The sequence below is a fragment of the Rhinopithecus bieti genome, unplaced genomic scaffold (assembly GCF_001698545.2).
Source record: "Rhinopithecus bieti isolate Rb0 unplaced genomic scaffold, ASM169854v2 scaffold_36840, whole genome shotgun sequence".
Classification (NCBI taxonomy): domain Eukaryota; kingdom Metazoa; phylum Chordata; class Mammalia; order Primates; family Cercopithecidae; genus Rhinopithecus; species Rhinopithecus bieti.
Window position 1 is genome coordinate 2,122,110 of NW_016816502.1, and position 18,904 is coordinate 2,141,013.

The 18,904-nt window shown below is 36.3% G+C and overlaps 2 protein-coding genes across 3 annotated transcripts in view; one reads left to right on the plus strand and one right to left on the minus strand.

The window, feature by feature from the left end:
• P2RY12 (purinergic receptor P2Y12) overlaps nt 1–1,132 on the minus strand; it is a 47,009-nt gene extending 45,877 nt beyond the window's left edge. Inside the window, exon 1 of one of the 2 annotated variants that reach the window (XM_017854936.1) lies at nt 1,012–1,132. Coding sequence is in view for 1 of the 2 variants with exons in the window: in XM_017854935.1 (XP_017710424.1) it covers nt 1,012–1,033 (22 nt within the window). In the remaining variant the exon portion in view is untranslated. The remainder of the gene's footprint in view (nt 1–1,011) is intronic. The other variant, XM_017854935.1, reaches the window with a different exon arrangement.
• The window catches only part of MED12L (mediator complex subunit 12L), a 352,689-nt gene that overhangs the window by 298,951 nt on the left and 34,834 nt on the right, over nt 1–18,904 (plus strand). Inside the window, exons 33-38 of the mRNA XM_017854932.1 lie at nt 106–215; nt 413–548; nt 1,368–1,529; nt 4,066–4,428; nt 6,235–6,391; nt 10,994–11,205. Of these exons, the coding sequence (XP_017710421.1) occupies nt 106–215; nt 413–548; nt 1,368–1,529; nt 4,066–4,428; nt 6,235–6,391; nt 10,994–11,205 (1,140 nt within the window). The remainder of the gene's footprint in view (nt 1–105; nt 216–412; nt 549–1,367; nt 1,530–4,065; nt 4,429–6,234; nt 6,392–10,993; nt 11,206–18,904) is intronic.

Sequence of the window (18,904 nt, forward strand, 5' to 3'; positions counted from 1 at the left end):
TTGTTTTTTTAAATAAAAAACAATGAAAATTTGATCACATAAAGCAATGGGATGTTATTTTCTATTTTACAGAATGCAAATATTTTACTGTATTTTATCTGCTAGGTAGGAGGAATGTTTGACACGGTGCAGAGGAGCACCCAGTGGACTACAGACTGGGCCCTCCTACTCCTTCAGATCATTACATCAGGAACTGTTGACATGCACACTAATAAGTATGTTTTTATCATTTTACATTATCTTGCTACATGTATGCATGGTATAAGCTTTGATATACTGATGACGATTTCTGCCACATCTTACTTGGATGGATACTATTAAAAATTTTGTGCCTTGAATAAAAATACTCAGTTAAATAAGTGTATTTCAGTTTCACTTTAAGATGAAAACAATTATTTTCTTTCTTTCTTAGTGAATTATTCACAACAGTTCTTGACATGCTGGGTGTTTTAATCAATGGAACATTAGCCTCTGACCTATCAAATGCATCCCCAGGGGGATCTGAAGAGAATAAGCGTGCATACATGAATTTAGTAAAGAAACTGAAAGTAAGTTTGAGATCAGCCTGTATTAAGAGCTCAAGTTGTTCATGGATTTATTATCTAGTGCATTTTAATTTACTACTCCTTAAATTAAATGTTATTAATTGTATTCAACTTAATTTAATGTGATTATTTGCTATTTGTTTCACCTAACCTTATCAGTACCTAGAAGTTACAAGCACATAACCTTATTTTTTATTAAAATTATATTATAAAACATGTTTAATTTTTAAAAGAACTTTAGAAATCCACTGTTAAATATAAAACCAGAATACTAACATTACATAGATTTAGGATAACTCTATGCTTGGACTGGCACATGTAATTGAAAAAATAAACATCTGCATTGATATTTATAAATCGATTCATTTGACCACTAACAGAATCTTTTTAAAAAATTATAAGAAAAGAGTGCAAAAAGAAAACAAATAAATCTGATGCGTTACCAATCAAATAAATCAATGGTTACCTTGTAATCTGACCCTGGACATGAGAAAGTGTTCTGTTCTGCAGCTCCTGCATTCTGATTGTGATCGCTACCCTGGATTTTTGTCATTTCAGCACTACGATGTTTGTTGTGTAACAACAGTGCCTTTGTGTATGTGTTCTATTTTCTACTTAAATAGAAGAAATGAAACACTCACTACTCTATTTGGAACTGCCTTGTAGACCATGTTCAGGGTTAAAGAATATGCGCTAAGCTATAAAAAGGGAAATGTTTCATAGGAAAACTTCCTTCTGGTTAACTTTTGCCTTCATTGTATTTTCTGTCCCACTTCTCACTCACTCACTCACTCTCTCTCTCTCTCTCTCTTTTTTCTTTAGAAAGAGCTAGGAGACAAGCGATCAGAAAGTATTGACAAAGTTCGACAGTTACTACCTTTGCCGAAACAGACATGTGATGTCATCACTTGTGAACCTATGGGTTCCTTGATTGACACAAAAGGAAACAAAATTGCTGGATTTGACTCTATAGATAAAAAACAGGCAAGAGTAAATGTTTTTTCTCATATATAAATTTATTTACAAAAAATCAAATACTTTTTCTTGTCTTAACGTAGGATATATAAAATGTCTCAGTTTTGCTGTTGATGTTTTTAAGGCATATGCTTGTCTTCTAAGTGTACTTAGTCATTGGCATTATCATATAAAGAAGTCATATCTTTGAAGATCTTCATTTTATATGTTTAAAGGACTTAAAATGTTTCCCTGAATTTAAGTAAATCTCTGAAACATACCAAGAGAAACTAAGTAAAAGCTTAGTGTAAAAAAAAAAAAATAGCAAAATAAGTTCTGATTTTACTTCAGATTTAGAAGCAGAATATATTTATCAATACAAAATTTCTTGTAAGCTGAGCATGGTGGCGCATGTCTTTAGTTCCAGCTATTTGGGAGGCTGAGGCAAGAGGATTGCTTGAAGCCAGGAGTTTAAGGCTGCAATGTGCTAGGCTCATGCCTCTGAATAGCCAATACACCCTAGCCTGGGAAACAAAGTGAGACCCTGTCTCTGGAAAACAAACAAACAAAAAAAAAGAAAACCTTCATGTAGTAAGCTATTTCAACTAAAAATTGTTTGAGAAAAGTGGCCAGTTACTCTTTTAATGAACATTAAGCAGCCACAGACATTCCATAATCACCAAGATGAAAGAGTTCCTACCGTGAAGGGGGAAGTAGACAGACAATTACAGTGTGATGAGATTTGTGTGTCATGGTACAGAGACAGTATTAGGGGATAGAATAGGGTGCCCAGGAAAATTGACATGAGTCATTTTGAAGGATTAAGAGTTAGCTGGGAGGTAGGGAAAATTGTGGTACAAATAAAGGGAGAGTTTATAAGAAGACATGAAAGAATCAGATTTACCAGGGAATTTAGAGTAGTCTGAGAATCTGATACTAGTTTGTGTAAAGAAAAAAAGCTAAAGTCATGGTCAAGTTTGAGTTTGCAGTGTCAGCGAACTTCCTGGTAGTAAGACATCTGGAATCCATTTGGATATGTAGTTTTTACACCAAGGAAAAAGTTCTCATCTCAAGACAAATATTGGGAAACAGTCAATTTACAGGTGATAATTGAACCTTGGTTTTATTTTGTTTTACTTATTTGTCATTTATTTATTTTTGAGACGGAATCTCGCTCTGTCTCCCAGGCTGGAATGTAGTAGTGCGATCTTGGCTCACTGCAACCTCTATCTCCCGGGTCCAAATGATTCTCCAGTCTCAGCCTACTGAGTAGCTGGGATTACAGACATGCATCACCAGGCCCAGCTAACTTTTGTTGTTTTTTTTTTTTTTGAGACAGAGTCTCGCTCTGTTGCCCAGGCTGGAGTGCAGTGACGTGTTCTCAGCTCACTGCAACCTCCGCCTCCCAGGTTCAAGCAGTTCTCTGCCTCAGCCTCCTGAGTAACTGGGATTACAGGTGCCTGCCACCATGCCTGGCTAATTTTTGTATTTTTAGTGGAGGCAGAGTTTCACCATCTTGGCCAAGCTGGTCCTGAACTCCTTACCTCGTGGTCCACCTGCCTCAGACTCCCAAATTGCTGGGATTACAGGCGTGAGCCACTGCACCTAGCCTTTTTTTGTGTTCTTAGTAGAGATCAGGTTTCACCATCTTGGCCAGGCTCGTTTCGAAGTCCTTACCTCAGGTGATCCACCCGCCTCAGCCTCACCAAGTGTTGGGATTACAGACTTGAGCCACTGTGCCTGGCCTGAACTTTGGCTTTAGATGAAGCTACTCATAAAAGAATAAGTATAGATTACAACAGTGACACTCACATCTTAGGGAATGACTGAGTAGTTATTTGGTGGGCCATTTAAGGAAAAGTATTTCTAAACTGGCATTTTAAGGCAAGTACCAAGAGATGTCACCAATTAATGTTAAGAATAAAAACAGGGTAACAGTTTGTTTTTGTTTTGTTTTTTTCTCTAGAGTCAGTAAAGATAAGCTTGAGTTGAAAGACTTTACTTATTCCTGCTGCTACAATTTAATTCTCTAATAATAATATTATATTGAGAGAATGGCTTATTAAGTACAGGGCTACCATATTGAACCAAGTTCATACAGATTTGGATTGAAGTTAATACTAACCCATTTAGAGGTTGACTATAACTTGACTCTTAAATTTCATATTATCTTAAAACTTATAAATATATTACAGAGATTTAGAACTGGTTATAATTTAGTAAGATTAACTTTGCAGTCTTAGAATTTTTAGCAAAAACTTTGAGCAAAAAACTTTTTTTAGCAAAAAGAGGAAATACACATTGACAATAAAATATCCTAGACTGCCTGTGTTGCCTAAACAGAGCATCATGTGGTATAAAGAACTGTAGAACTGGGCTTACAAAGGTCTGAATTCTAGCCACTGCTCTCCAGTGATGTAGCTGTGTAACCTTCTCTGCTGTATTCTTGGGTTCTCTAGGGCTCACGCCAGCCAAAATGTTCTCTGAATCTTTGTCCCATGCAAGTCTGGCCTATTAATAAGGAAAATATTTGAGCGTGCTGTCATAGAGTGCTATTTTCCCACAGGGTCTCCAGGTCTCTACGAAGCAGAAGGTGTCCCCGTGGGACTTGTTTGAGGGTCAGAAGAACCCAGCTCCTCTGTCCTGGGCCTGGTTTGGGACAGTCCGAGTGGACCGAAGAGTGATCAAGTATGAGGAGCAGCATCACCTCCTGCTGTATCACACACACCCCATGCCCAAGCCCCGCAGCTACTACCTCCAGCCACTGCCCCTGCCTCCTGAGGAGGAAGAGGAAGAGCCCACATCTCCAGTTTCTCAGGAACCAGAAAGGAAGTCAGCTGAGCTGTCAGATCAGGGAAAAACCACAACAGATGAAGAAAAGAAAACAAAGGGAAGGAAGCGCAAGACAAAATCTAGCTCAAGAGTTGATGTAAGTGGGGGAAGGAAGGAGAACCCTGGCTCGTTAGCATTTAGTATGAGATTTACTTGTGCTCAAATCATTTCCTTCGAAATATTACCAAGAGCAGGATAAGTTTTGTTATGACAGTTCTTCTAACAGGTTTCTGCAGTAATTAACTAAATGGCACATAGTGACTTGTCACAGACAACAAGATTAAAGCTTTTGATTTTCCCTCCTCCACTTTTAATACTTTTATTTAATTGTAGGCTTCCGTTGTGATATTTAGTTAATATTTCAGTGTCTCCCAATTTCCTCGAGTTTGAAACTTCAATTTTTTGAACTAGACAATCACATTCTCTCACATACTTATGTCTAAAATATTTATTGTATTTTGAGTGGTTGATATCTTCAGTAAATAAACATTAAAAGCTCTATTTGCTTTTTCTTCAATAAAAGTTGGAGTTAACATAGCCAATAGGATGTTCTTGAGATTTTCTATTTTACTATTCCATCTTACCCTCCTATATATTTTACTTCTGTACCATGCTTTAGGCTTTATAAAAGATGAAAATAAACCTGATATAAAATAGTTTTACTTCTTGCTTCTCTATTAGTGTTCCACACGTATAACAGTGTTTTCATTACAACAGAAATCTATTTGATGGCAATTTAGAAATAATTTTATAAACCTTGAGAAGTAATGCATAAAATGTCTTTCTGTTTAAATTACATTAAAACCTGGAGAATACTTGATAGAGGATTCGAGACATTTTAAATGAAATTCCACGGCGTTCTTGCTGCACAGTGGAAGAAATACTCACCATTTAGTTCAGATATTCATGACTGGTTATTGTTTACCTATGTGAGAACTAAAATACATCTATTCCTAGCTGATAGCTTGGTGATTAATACTATTCTAGAAATGACCACCACCACTTTAGGATGCCACTTGAGCATCAGTATCCCCTTCTCATTCAGTCTTCCTACCAGTATTCGTTTGTCTTAAAGGGATGTTTAAAATGGTCCAGACTGAGAGTTCCTCAAATTTGGGGTTTCCAGCCTGTCAGTCCACATGGATGGGCTTTTGTTCTTCTCAGATGCAAAAGCCCTGAAACCCATCCTGCTCCCCAGGTCAGTCTGGTCATGTCCCCTCTTCCTCTATTCTTCCTGAAGCTGCCTCTTTTCGATGAGATATACTCTTTGGTAAAATTGCAGGGAAATGAGATTTTGTTTCTCTTCCGTCCTCTAGGGCTAGACTAGAGGAGGGAAGGTGGGGAAACTGAGACCTTCAGGTGTGATCCTTAGAGGCTTTGCAGCTACTATAAAGAAGAGGAAGCATGGGGGATGAGGGTAGTATCTACTTCTTTAGAATGATGTCTGGAAAATTGCAAGTGAAATACCATCTTGGCCAAGGAGTGGTTCTGAAGCACTGTAGGGCTCTCTGGTATAATTCTGCAGACCCAAGACACCGAAAAGGCCTTCTAAGATGAAATTATCAGGAGTCTTAGCAACCGAAGGTGCTTTTTCAGTGATGAGTGTCGTTCAGTATTGGTATTCCTGACACACTTGTAGTCTTTTGAAATAGAATTCAGAAGAGATCCTTTTCCATCTCTGCCCAATGCAAGCCAAGCACTTTCTAAGTGAAGGAAAAGTTTACCTCAAATGAATATTTTTCAGGGGATTTATTAACACTTTTCCTTCCATCTTCTCCTTTATAAAAAATAGCTTTGTACATTGGGATAGAAGGTACCTCAGATAGCTTACTGAAGTTATTTGCATTAATTAGCTGTATGAAATGTGGAGTTAAGTAACTTTTTAAAAAACTTTATGTTGAAGGAATATCCACAGAGCAACATATACCGAGTGCCTCCTAATTACTCGCCTATCTCCTCCCAAATGATGCACCATCCACAGTCCACCTTGTGGGGTTACAACCTCGTGGGCCAGCCCCAGCAGCCCGGCTTTTTCCTTCAGAACCAATCTCTTACTCCAGGTATGTGACAAGAAAGCACGGATCTCTCAGAGATGAGAAACAGCTTGTGGTTCTCTTAGCTTTTAACCCGAAACTTCCACAAAACTTGGACATTTCAACCACTGAGTGCTCAGTTGACATTTCTGTAATTCCCCTCACACAGAAATTTTTTCTTTTTTTTCTAAAATAGGTTAAATCACGAGTTTATGTACTGATTTTGGAACTTTTATTTAATGTTAAAAGGAAATTAGCTAGTGATTCTAAGCTATAAGATATAAAAGTTGTTAAAGGTTTTATGTTGTAAAATTTGTGGGTATTTTTATCAGATATAATTCTTATTGGCATTTTAAAAGATTGCACAATATTCCACAGTGTCTTTTATTGTTCTGAATTATCATGACAACTAAGAAAATTGGTTCAGCAAGATTTAGGTAACAACAAGGAAAACAAGATGTTCCTGATTTTAGTATTGCTTTGGCTCGAGCCCATGTAGGTTTCTCATCCCAAATGAAAGTTTTCTAAATGAAAACATCTCTTAATTAGAAATGAATTCAATTTTCTTCCTATATGAAACATTGCATGTTTTAGCATGTTTAAATTATTTGAAATCTGTCAGCTTAGATTGATCTTCTGTTTTTTTCCAAATGCTCTTCAAATGCTGCTGAATGACTTTGTAAATAGAAGAAGATGACTGAGGCAAATCTCACTCGTTTTAGAGGTTTATTGTGCCATTTTAACAAATAATTTTTTAAATTTTCTATTGTGATTTTTATTATAATTTGAGTGTGACATTTTGAGGTCTGTGGAAGAAAATGTTTCATTTGTGGCTTATAGCAGGGGGAAATCCATATTTTGTCCTCTAAATTAGTGGTTAAAGGAACTGGTCTGGTAGTTAAGAGTTTTAGGTTCAAATCCGGTTCTACCACTCTCTTGCTACATAATCTTGGCCGAATCTTAATTTCTCTGTGCCTTATTTTGGTCATCTGTAAAATGAATATGCTAATATCTATTCCCATAGGGTGGAGGATTCATTTATTTATTCAAGAATGTATTGAGCTTCGTGATATAGTGGACCCAGTTTTGGATACTAGGATATTGCAGTGACCAAAATGTGCAAAATACCTACTTTTTAAAAGATGAAATAAAGTTTATGTTACACACATGTATATATGTAAGATTTAAAAGTAAAGTGTAATAATTATATAGCCTTTTGAAGGTAGTTTGACCCCGCAGACATGTTCAGTAAGTGATTTTCACATATTCCTAGCTCAGGGCATTTGTACTTGCTGACCCGTATGCCTGCAGTGCTCTCCTTCAGATGTCTACATCACTTCCTGCCTGTCTCCGTTGGGCTTGGTCACATTACTTTCTCACTGGGGCCTTCACTAACCTGTTTTACATTGTAAACCCATACCCCTTCCCTGTACCCTCTGTTTCTCTCTTTTTTCTGTTTCTCTATTGCAGGGGTGTCCAATCTTTTGGCTTCTCTGGGCCACATTGGAAGAAGAATTATCTTGGACCACACATAAAATACACTAACAATAGGTGATAAACTAAAAAAAAAAAAAAAAAAAAAATCGCAAAAAATATCTCATAATGTTTTAAGAACGTTTACGAGTTTTTGTTGGGCTGCACTCAAAGCCATCCTGGGCCGCATGCAGCCCACAGGCCATGAGTTAGACAAGCTTGCTCTACACCATCAGACTTGCCTATATCTGACTTTCTTATTGATTTATTATCTTCACAGAATGTAAGCCTCGTGGCAGATATTTTTTCTATTATATTCACTGCAGTATCCCCAGAACTTAGAGGAACCTCTGGCTTTATAGTAGGCCTTTAAAAATAGATTGTTGAGTGAATGAATATAGACTACAAACTGGACTCAGAGTGGAAAAGAAGGATGCAATCACTATCCTTTTAAACTTCCTCTTTTTAATGCCTCTTTCTAATGCCAAGGTCCATGTGAATTTTTGGCCATTTTAAACTTTGGAGATGTAGAAGTTTCTTTGTAGACATTGACACACAAGGACTGTCTGTGAATTGAAAACTTACTACTTTGAAAAAGCACATAATCTCTCCCTGTAGAATGCTATAGAAAGCTTTATGTAAGTTGAGGAACTTTAGGTATGAGATGGCATTTAAAAAATAAATTTTGGACTGGGCATGGTGGGTCACACCTGTAATACTAGCATTTTGGGAGGCCAAAGCGGGCACATTACCTAAGGTCAGGAGTTCAAGACCAGCCTGGCCAATATGGTGAAACCCCTTATGTACTAAAAACACAAAAACAAAACTAGCTGGGCATGGTGATGCCTGAAATCCCAGCTGCTTGGGAGTCCAAAGCAGGGGAATCACTTGAACCTGGGAGGCAAAGGTTATTTGAGCCGAGATCACGTCATTGCACTCCAGCCTGGGTGACAGAGCAAGACTCCATCTCAAAAAAATAAAATAAAAAATAAAATAAAAAAAAAAGAAAGTAAAATAAATAAATAAATAAGTAAATTTTGAAAAAAATTTATTTTTGAGGATTTATATGAGGGAATTTATTTTCATTTAAAAAAAAGCATCCTCTAAAGTTACCAGACAGTATGTACAGCATGATTCCATTCATATGGGGTTTAAATGCAAAACAGTCTCCCACCATCACTCACATACAAAAACATATGTATCTTTCCCTAATCTTTCTCATATATACACACCAGTATGATAAAGCTGTGAAGAAATGCATAGGATGGTAAACTCCAGATTCAGAATAGCATTTGGTAGGAGTCAATGAGGAAAGTAATTAGGTATACAAAGGGCGTCAGCCATATTGTAATATTTTATTTTGATAGTTTCCCAGAGGTACAAGATCATAGAGTTAGGAAAATTTTTAAAAATTAGATTATAGTTTAATCTTTAAAAAGAATTTCCCTTTTCTATAAATGAATGTTTTTACATATTAATATACATAATTCTTAACACATAATATACGTTCTGATTGTTGCTTCAACAGAAGTTACCCTGCCATGTGTTAGATTGATCTTCCAGTTTTTTCCAAATGCTCTTCAAATGCTGATGACTTTGTAAATAGAAGAAGATGACTGAGGCAAATCTCACTCATGTTAGAGGTTTATTGTGCCAGGGTTGAGGACGTGCCTGGGAGAAAGGAACACAAAATCACAGGAACATCTGTGCTTTTCCCAAAGAGGGTTTGGGGACTTCAGTATTTAAAGGGGAAAGAGTAGGCAGTAGGGGAAAGAAGAAGAAAAAATAAGGAGAAATAGATAAAAGGAGTAAGCAGTTTCATTCTTTTGAGGCTTTGATCAGCATTCCCTGAATCTACATTTTACATGTGAAAGAAGCAGGTTAAAGTTTTAGTCAATTATGGTGTTGAATCTGCATTTTTACATAAGATTAAGTAAACACAGAGTAGAGGAAGAGGTCAAATATGTATTTGTCTCTGATAAGTGGAGGGATGACTTCTAGTTCTGTCCTGCTGCCCCACAACCCCCGCCCCCACCATAAAAGCTGTTAATTTTAGAGTCAATCTCTTGGCGCCTACAAGGAATTTCCTTGTGAGCAAATTTTGAGGGAGGCCCCCTGGGGAGGTATGTAGCCTTCTATCTTTGCAGCTATCTATTTAGGAAACAACCTGGGGGATAGTTTTGCATGACTAGGTTCCCAACATTGACTTTTACCTTTGTCATAGTAAGTTCGGCATCCCAAGATTTTTAGTTTCCTTTCACAACTTCATAAATTGTATTGCTGATTGTGGTACTGAGTCTTTAAAAGAATGTGGGTTTTTCCAAAAAAAAAGCTTTAAAATGTTTGTTTTCATCATACATTTTGCTTTATAAAAAAGATAAAACAACTTTTATGAGGTGCTTATGTAGAGTTTTTTTTTTTCATTTACATATATCAAGGGCTATTTTTGGTGAATGAAGAATTGACATTTATTGTGAAGCCAGCATACATTGACTTTTTTTCCTAACTTTTAAAGACATATGACAAATTATAATATACAAATATGTAAAGGATTTCCTGTGCATCAATATAATAGTTGCTTATTTGATTTTTAGCCTTCAAAAAAGATGTTTTCTCGTAACAATCATGGTATTTGAAGTTTGCAAGCATTTCAAGATTTTAAAGCATTTTCATGCCTCTACTATAAAACATGCATTTTCATTTTACCGTGGTGAAAAGGCTTCAATGACATGAGCTTCAGATTTGATGAAAAGTACAAAAGGATTTATATGAATGGCTTAAAAACTTGGCAAAATACATCACAAAGGCAGTATGTTTTATACAAGTAATATGTTCCTGAGGGCCTTGCCTTATTTAAACCCATGTAATTATGAAATTATGCCAACAACTGTATGTTTTGTGCATTTCAATTTATGAACTGAAGACCTCCATGAAGTTATATCAAAGTAGTATAATTCACTTCTACATCAGTCCCCCCATCTTTTATAAATTATGCAACTCAAGGTCTTTAATATTTGTGGCAGGTGGGACAGTGCATTGTTTTCTACTTTTTTCATAAAGTGAGACTTAGAAGGTGAAATTTCTGTGTTTTGGTAAATAAGAAGACCTGTTGCATTAACATAGTTAGAAAGTGTTTCCTTTTGGTTGCTTTTGTAGGTGGCTCCAGATTGGACCCTGCAGGCTCCTTTGTCCCAACCAACACCAAACAAGCTCTGTCAAACATGCTACAGCGGCGCTCGGGCGCCATGATGCAGCCGCCTTCTCTTCATGCAATCACATCGCAGCAGCAATTGATACAGATGAAGCTTCTGCAGCAGCAGCAGCAACAGCGGCTTCTCAGGCAAGCCCAGACTCGGCCTTTCCAACAGGTTTGTCCAGACCCCAGCAATAGAGTCCTTTGCATTTTATTACCTCCACTAGCTTGGGATTAGTTTGGGGTATGTGGCATATCCTTCCTGTATGCATATCGCTGTATACTTGTGTGAGTGCAGGTCTCTCTCTCTGTTACAGGCTTGTAAATACTTTTCCTCCATTGTATTTTACTGTTATCATTGATCAAATAAGAATTTGATATGTCTTAGGTTTATTAAAAGTATACCTCAAAACAGAAAGAAGGGCTGATGACTTTCTGGTCAGTTAGAAGAAGCAGGCCTTTTATCCTTGATATGACCTTCTCTGAGCACTCATTTTCCTATTATAATTACCACTATATTCTGTACTACTTTCAGCTCTTGTTTCATGTATTATTTTTAGACTTATTACTGTGAGGTTATGTCTCTGAAGCCCCGATGTTTCTTAGGTTTTCTTTGATAGTGCCCTGCCTCTACTTTTTGTTTCTAGTGTATATTTAATAAGGTCTAGAGCAGATAATAAATTATAAACAACAGTCAGGATCTGGATACATTCAATTAAATTCTTGATTTATATTTCTATTTTTGTGGCCTATAACCCAGTGTTCTTTATAGAAGACAGTGATCCATGTTTAAGAAAACATCAGCACTTAGTATAAACTCATGAAGAACCTATGCATCTATATAAATACATTAAAATAAAGTGTGAGGTGAGAATGGGGATTTCTTTTTCTAGTTTCTGTATACTTGTATTTTCTAGCTTTTCTAAAGTAGTCATGCACTATTTTGATAATAATAGCTAACACTAACAGAGCACTTACTATATGCCAAAACATTTCTAAGCACTTAAATGTATTAGCTATCTTAGATACCAGGGTAACTCTATGAGTTAGGTACCTTCATGACCCTCCAATGGAAATAGCGAATCTACAGGTACATCCTGCTCTAAGAAAAACCACAATACTTTCAACATAGCAAGAAATTCAAGTGCTTTAAAAAAATATTCTTTGTCTGTTGGATAACTTTCTAGGCATATCTCCATTGTGTAATTTATGGCACTCCCTGCATTTGGGCCACTTAGTGATGATTTAGGTGGATGGTGATGGCGAGGTTAGTCATTCATTCTTAAAAACGGTTCTTTTTTTTACCTGAATTATAAGGACAAGAGAGAAGAAACTAATTGAACTGTGTGATAATGCAAGCAACAGTCATCACGATGTGCTTGTCTCTCCCTGACCTCTAGCGATTGCTTTAGCTCCCTGAGTGAAAGATAAAAGATGGGCCTAAGCTGCTGCTTGCACATAAATGATGAACATTTGATTAAAATATGAAAAAAATATTTAATTTGCCTAAATAAGCAACATGTTTACAGTCATTTTTTTAAAGCCTCGTTGGGATTTTTAGCTCTTTTTGGGAATCAGCAAAATTAGAGTTGTACTATTGCTTCAAATCATTTTTGAGTTAAAAAAATTCACTAGACGTTGAAAAACCATCCTACTAGAATGCATTTAGCCCTCTTTCAAAGTAATAAAGCCTAGGACCAGGTGCAGTGGCTTACGCCTATAATCCCAGCACTTTGGGAGGCTGAGGCAGGTGGATCACTTGAGGTCAGGAGTTTGAGATCAGCCTGGCCAACATGGTGAAATCCTGTCTCTACTAAATACAAAAATTAGGCATGGTGGAGCATGCCTGTAGTGGCAGCTACTTGGAAGGCTGAGGCAGGAGAATCACTTGAACCTGGGAAGTGGAGTTTGCAGTGAGCCGAGATCACGCCACCGCACTCCAGCCTGGGCAACAGAGTGAGACTCCATCTCAAGAAAAATAAATAAAGTAAGTAAAGTAAGTGCCACCTTAATTTTTTTTTCTTATCTACCTTTTATCACAAGGCATAGTTTTCTTATAGCCCACTTTCAAACTGTTGCTGCCAAATTAACTTTGAAATATTGTTAAGTGATTCCTAGCACTGGGGGAAAGCCCACTGGGCTATTTATGGGTAAATACACCTGTCCTAAAAAGGTTCACTTCCTGATAGAAGCCATGACACGATTTCAGCTACAAACATTTTTTAAAGCATTTAATTGAATAATCTACATGTAATCAAAGATATCCTTGCATATGGAGAAGTATACCTGGATGACACCATTACTTTTCTTTCTCCTACCAAACATTCCTGGCTCTATCCTTTTGTACCACCTGCAGTTGTACTGCTTGTACCAATGGGAATTAATTGTTAGTTCATTCTTTTTCTGATTCTTTTGTGCTAACTCCATTACAATGTTGGATTTTTTTTTTCTTTATTCTTCTCTTTTTAAACTTTTAAGACCAGAAATGCCTTCTTCAAATAGGAAAAGCTCAGCTTCATAGCAGTGATTGTACAGTATTCACCTCTTCATCTCAAACTCACTTCATATTGTTTTTAACAGTTGAAACTTAACTATGGAGTCTCTGAAGGGCTTTCACAAGTAGGATATGTCTTTTTCTCTCATCATTCTTCAAGTGTTAGATAATTGAGGAAAATGGTATTCTTAAAGGAAGAGAAATGCATATATTATGCAGTCACAATGTACAGTAATCCTGTAGTACATCGAGCTAATGAGATTTGCATGTAGCATCTACCATGGTACCTGTACTTAGGAGGTCCTGAGGAAATATTAGTGCCTTTCCTTTCTCTTAATAGATCATGTATACACTATTAATATAACTGGAATTTAGCTAAATATGGTGTTATGGCACAAAAATTCTTGTGATAATCCTTCAGAATCTAAAGACAGAATTATATGGAATGTAAGCAATATTGATCAATTGTTTTAATATATGTTGCTGGGCACAATTTGCTTTTCTAGTAAGTACTGACCATTTCATGCTGTGGCAGGAAGATTTTCTCAGGTTACTCACCCATATACGATATGAATTTCTCTAGCTACGTAAGGTCTAATAATATAGTTATTTTTTCATTTTTTGGCTTCTTGTAGAGAAAAGTAAATAGATACATTTTTATCCATATCCTAGTAATTTTCTTATTCCAGAGGCTCATTTTCTTAAATATAACAAACAGAGAATATCCATTTGTATTAATCTTCAAAACCGATTCTGGAATTCAGCAGATGCTTTTACAGGCTGGTAAGTTTCTCCAGGTTTTGGATGTGACGTCTTCCTGTGACAGTTGTCTAGTAACCCACTGGTTACTCCCTTTTCTTAAGAGGTCAGACACTGGGCTGTATACTATTTTGTATTGTCTTTTCATCTGCTAAGCACATAGTACAAATCTATGAGCTTGTATCAAATGAATAATGCAAGATTTCATCAGCTGTTTCCAGGAGCCTGAAGTTTCTTAGTAGCCTTAGTTCTCAGCGGTCTGATTTTTATCCACACACCCTTCTCATAGCTTTCCCTCCCAGTGCTTCCAGAAAATGGCCCTTCTAGTGATACCTGCTATGGTTGTTTTGGAAACCTAAATGGCAAAGGTAAACATAAATTCCTGAACTCAGGATATATCTAAGACCTCACAGTGTCCCCTTGTCCTCCTTCTGTCTGGTTGGGGGAAGTTGGCATATGCAGAAACCATCCACCCTTCAGTGATACATGATGAAACCCAGAATTCCATAAAATAATCCTCTAGTTCCACTGCGGAGATTGTACATGAGCTTCAGTCAGTCATGGAATATTCTGTCATGGATTGTCTTATATTTCCTCAGGAATGTGTTAAGACAGTGTCTAACACAGTACCTAGACAACAAGTGCTGAATAGCATGGATATTGTTAAGTATCTTAATGAGATTATTTGATGTAATAATTGTTATAATTGAGTATATTTTCCTATAGCTTTAGTACATATGGACATGCAGAAAGATGTTTTGGCAAGAAACCTGTTTTCATTCTTCTTGGTTACAGTCTTCATCTAGGAAAATAAAGTAGTCCCATCAGCCTGCTCATCCACAGGGAATACTGTTCAGTGGTTGCTGAAACCCCAGAGCACCAAACCTGATATGGACCATGTTTTTTCCTATATATAGGTACCTATATGATAAAGTTTAATTTATAAATTAGGCTTAGTAAGATATTAACAATAATAGTAAAATAGAACAATTATAATAATATACTGTAACAAACATGTAAATGTCATCTTTTGCAAAATCCCTTACTGTGCTGTACTCACCTATTTTCGGACTGTGGTTTTCTGCAGGTAACTGAAACTGTGGGAAGGGAAACCGCAGAGAAGTGGCGACTACTGTAAAAAAACAAAACAAAACAAAAACTATTCTGTTTCTTACTCAATGTCCTGTATTTAGATGGGACTCAGTCCAGTGGTTACACTACCTTTCTGTGTCTCAGAGTCCCATCTATAAAATGGAGCTAATTCTATACTGTCCTTACTTTATAGGGTAGTTGTGAAGTTAATGATTTAGTATGTGTGAAACAGCCCTTAGAACAGTGGATGGCTCATAGTAAGTGCTCAAAAAGTGTTAGCTGTCATACTTACCATTGCTGCTTATTAGTATTTTTATGGTTTGTTATTTCAAAAGAAATTCATTTCCCATAACAATATTATTTTCTTAAAATATGTTAAGCTTTAAAATGAAAGCATATCAAATGGTTTACTTGTATAATCACATAAATTGCCATTAATAGGATTGGTTTAATCCTCATTTGCTTAATGGTTACCAATAGAACAAACTCATAAAAAGGAATGTTGTTTTGTCATCCTAATTGTCATTTTAGCTTCTTAGAGTGGTATGTTTTTGTTCTTTAAATACTGTGATACTTGAGCGACTCATTCAAATCTCAGTATTAAAAGTATCACTGCATTTTATTTTTCACATATTCTGTTAGAATTGTCACAGAATGTAGAATATTGGTTATAATGCAAAATGCTGCTTGAATTATTTTCCACTCATTCCATTCTTACACTCAGTATTTTTCTTTTGACAGCAGGAACTTTTTGTCATCTCACCTTACCATCCCCCTCACCATATCAATCATCTAGGGAAGGGGCTTGCAGGAGGAATCTTAAGGAACTTTCTGTTTTTTTTTTCTCGAGACAGAGTCTCCCTCTGTTGCCCAGGCTGGAGTTCAGTGGCATGATCTCAGCTCACTGCAACCTCTGCCTCCCAGGTTCAAGCGATTCTCCTGCTTCAGCCTCCCGAGTGGCTGGGACTATAGGCGTGCACCCGCCTGGCTAATTTTTGTATTTGTAATAGAGGCAGTGTTTTACCATGTTGGCCAGGGTGGTCTTGAACTCCTGACCTCAGGTGATCTGCCTGCCTCGGCCTCCTATAGTGCTGGGATTATAGACGTGAGCCTCCGCGCCAGGCCTTAAGGAACTTTCATAACTCTCACAATGTCAATCATCTAGGGAAGGGGCTTGCAGAAACAATCTAAAGTTTTGACCCAGGAAAAGAACTTTATGCCTTGATTTATGGTGTTGCTTTATTCTGATTTTTCCTTTCAGTATACTAAATTACTTTATTGTTCGTGTAGTAATTCCAGACAGCATATTTTCAAGAGTCCAAAGAAGGATAGACGGAAGAGATGTTTAGCTTGAATTGATTCAGACAAATTGGTTAAAAAGTGCACTTGGTTATAGGCTCCATACAGATCATGAATCGTAAGGATTTTTCAGGACAGAAAACAGGGAGATTCCTTTCAGAGGACAGAAATGTGTGCCCAGTTATAGCCAGTACATGTAGCGACTTGTAAAGAGGATTTGGTTATCTACCATGGAGCAGGTCCCATCATTTGTGTATCCAAATCAAGGAAATAGGTAATTTAAAGAAGGAAGGATGACTGAGTCAGAACCTCCCAGAGCTGTTATAGCTCCTTGGCAAAAATGAATCTGTGACTTCATGGGAACATGCTCTTGGATTATTTTTTAAGTTGAGCAATTACCCTTTGTTTGGTAATTGATCTCCCACCCTAAGGAAATGGAATATGTTTATTTTCTCCATCCCTCCCACTCACTCTTTAATGGTATATGTATTTCAAGCATATAGATGAGAATAGAAAATAATGTAATAATCACTAATGTACTTACCACCTAACTTTATTAAATAATATTCTTCCATAATGCTCTAGGTTATTTTTTAAATAAAACATTATAGATGTGGATGAGTCTCCTTGTATCATTATTTCCCTCCCTTCTTCTAAAGTGGGAATCCCCATCATGAATTTAGTGTTTTACTTTCTTATGCATGTTTTTATACTTTCAATATATACATTTGCATCCACCAACATAAACATTGTACAGTATTACTTTGTAGATTTGAAATGTTATGTAAATGTTCTCACACGTATTGTGTTATTTTGCAGCTTTTTTATAGTTAATATTTTAATTATTTCTACTTTGTTTCATGTAGTTATATTCATTCATTTATCCTGTTGGATGTTATTTTATTACGAATATTAATATGTTATTTATTCATTCTGCTGATGGTCATTTAAGTTATTCAGTTTTTTTAAACTGTTAACTGTTACAGTAAACATTCTTTTACATTTCTTCTATACATGTGGAAAGTTTTAGGATGTGTACCTGAACATGGAAATGCTGAGTGATTTTGAAAGTGGTGGTGATTCCTCTTAGAATAGTATATGAGCATTTTTCTTTCTCCATATTCTCACCAATGCTTGGTATTACCAGACCTTATTTTTCTCAATCAGAGCAGGTGAAATGGTATTATATTGTGACATCTTAATTTGCATTTTCCTAATTACTTGTGAGTTTAGCCATTTTTTATAACTTCACTAGCTATTCAAGTTTTCCCTTTTGTAAACTTCCTGACCCTGTAAATAGAGCATATTTCAAATTATAGTCTCATTTGTTAAAGGTAGGGAAAATAGTCTTGTTGAAACATATTTTGAGTATTGATAACTAATGTGTTTATTCAGAGGGTGTAATTAATATACATTTCAATGACAAAAACGAACTTAGGAGAAGAAAACCACTGTACTGGTAAATATGTCCTAACCCCTATCATTTTGTTTTTTGGGTAGAAAGCATGTCCAGGGAGGTGGGTACTTACGCTTATTACTTATATCTGGTATTTATCTGTTTATTTGAACAATGAGGAAGGTGCTGATTTTATTTGCTAAAATTATGATTAGGCAAATATAATGAGCTAGGAGATAGTGTTTGCAGCTTTATTTTTATGAGAGAGGGCAGAAGATTGGATGGAGGGGTGAGGAAATGAATCACTAATACAAGCATGGCAGTTGAATCTAAAGACCAATGTACAAATGCAATGAATTATGTACCTATGCGTAAAATGGTGAGAATAGGTGTTATTTACCTGGGAAATTCCTCCTATACTTTCTAATTCTCAGTATAGTAAAATGCTTTTTTTATTATTGGTAAAATCCTTTGCTTCATGTCTACCTCCAGAACTCAGTGAGTTCAGGGAAATTTTTAACATTTCAGTAATATATCCCTTGGAATTTGAATATATAAATGATTTAAAAAGGGATTCATTTAGTTGATAAATAGCAATTTTCCCCAGGTATTCAGTTGACTTTTCGTAAATCAAATTCCCTCTTAGTGTGCAAACAATGGTGACACTATAAATATTTCTTGTCTACTGCGATCCGTTGAATGTGTGGTTAACCTGGTGACGTCTTCCTTGGATTTACTGGGGATGGAGCTAATCACATCCTTCAAGAACATGTGGCCTGCTGACTGTTCACTTAATGTTTTGTCTGCTTAATGTGACCCACATGTCCTGAGCTC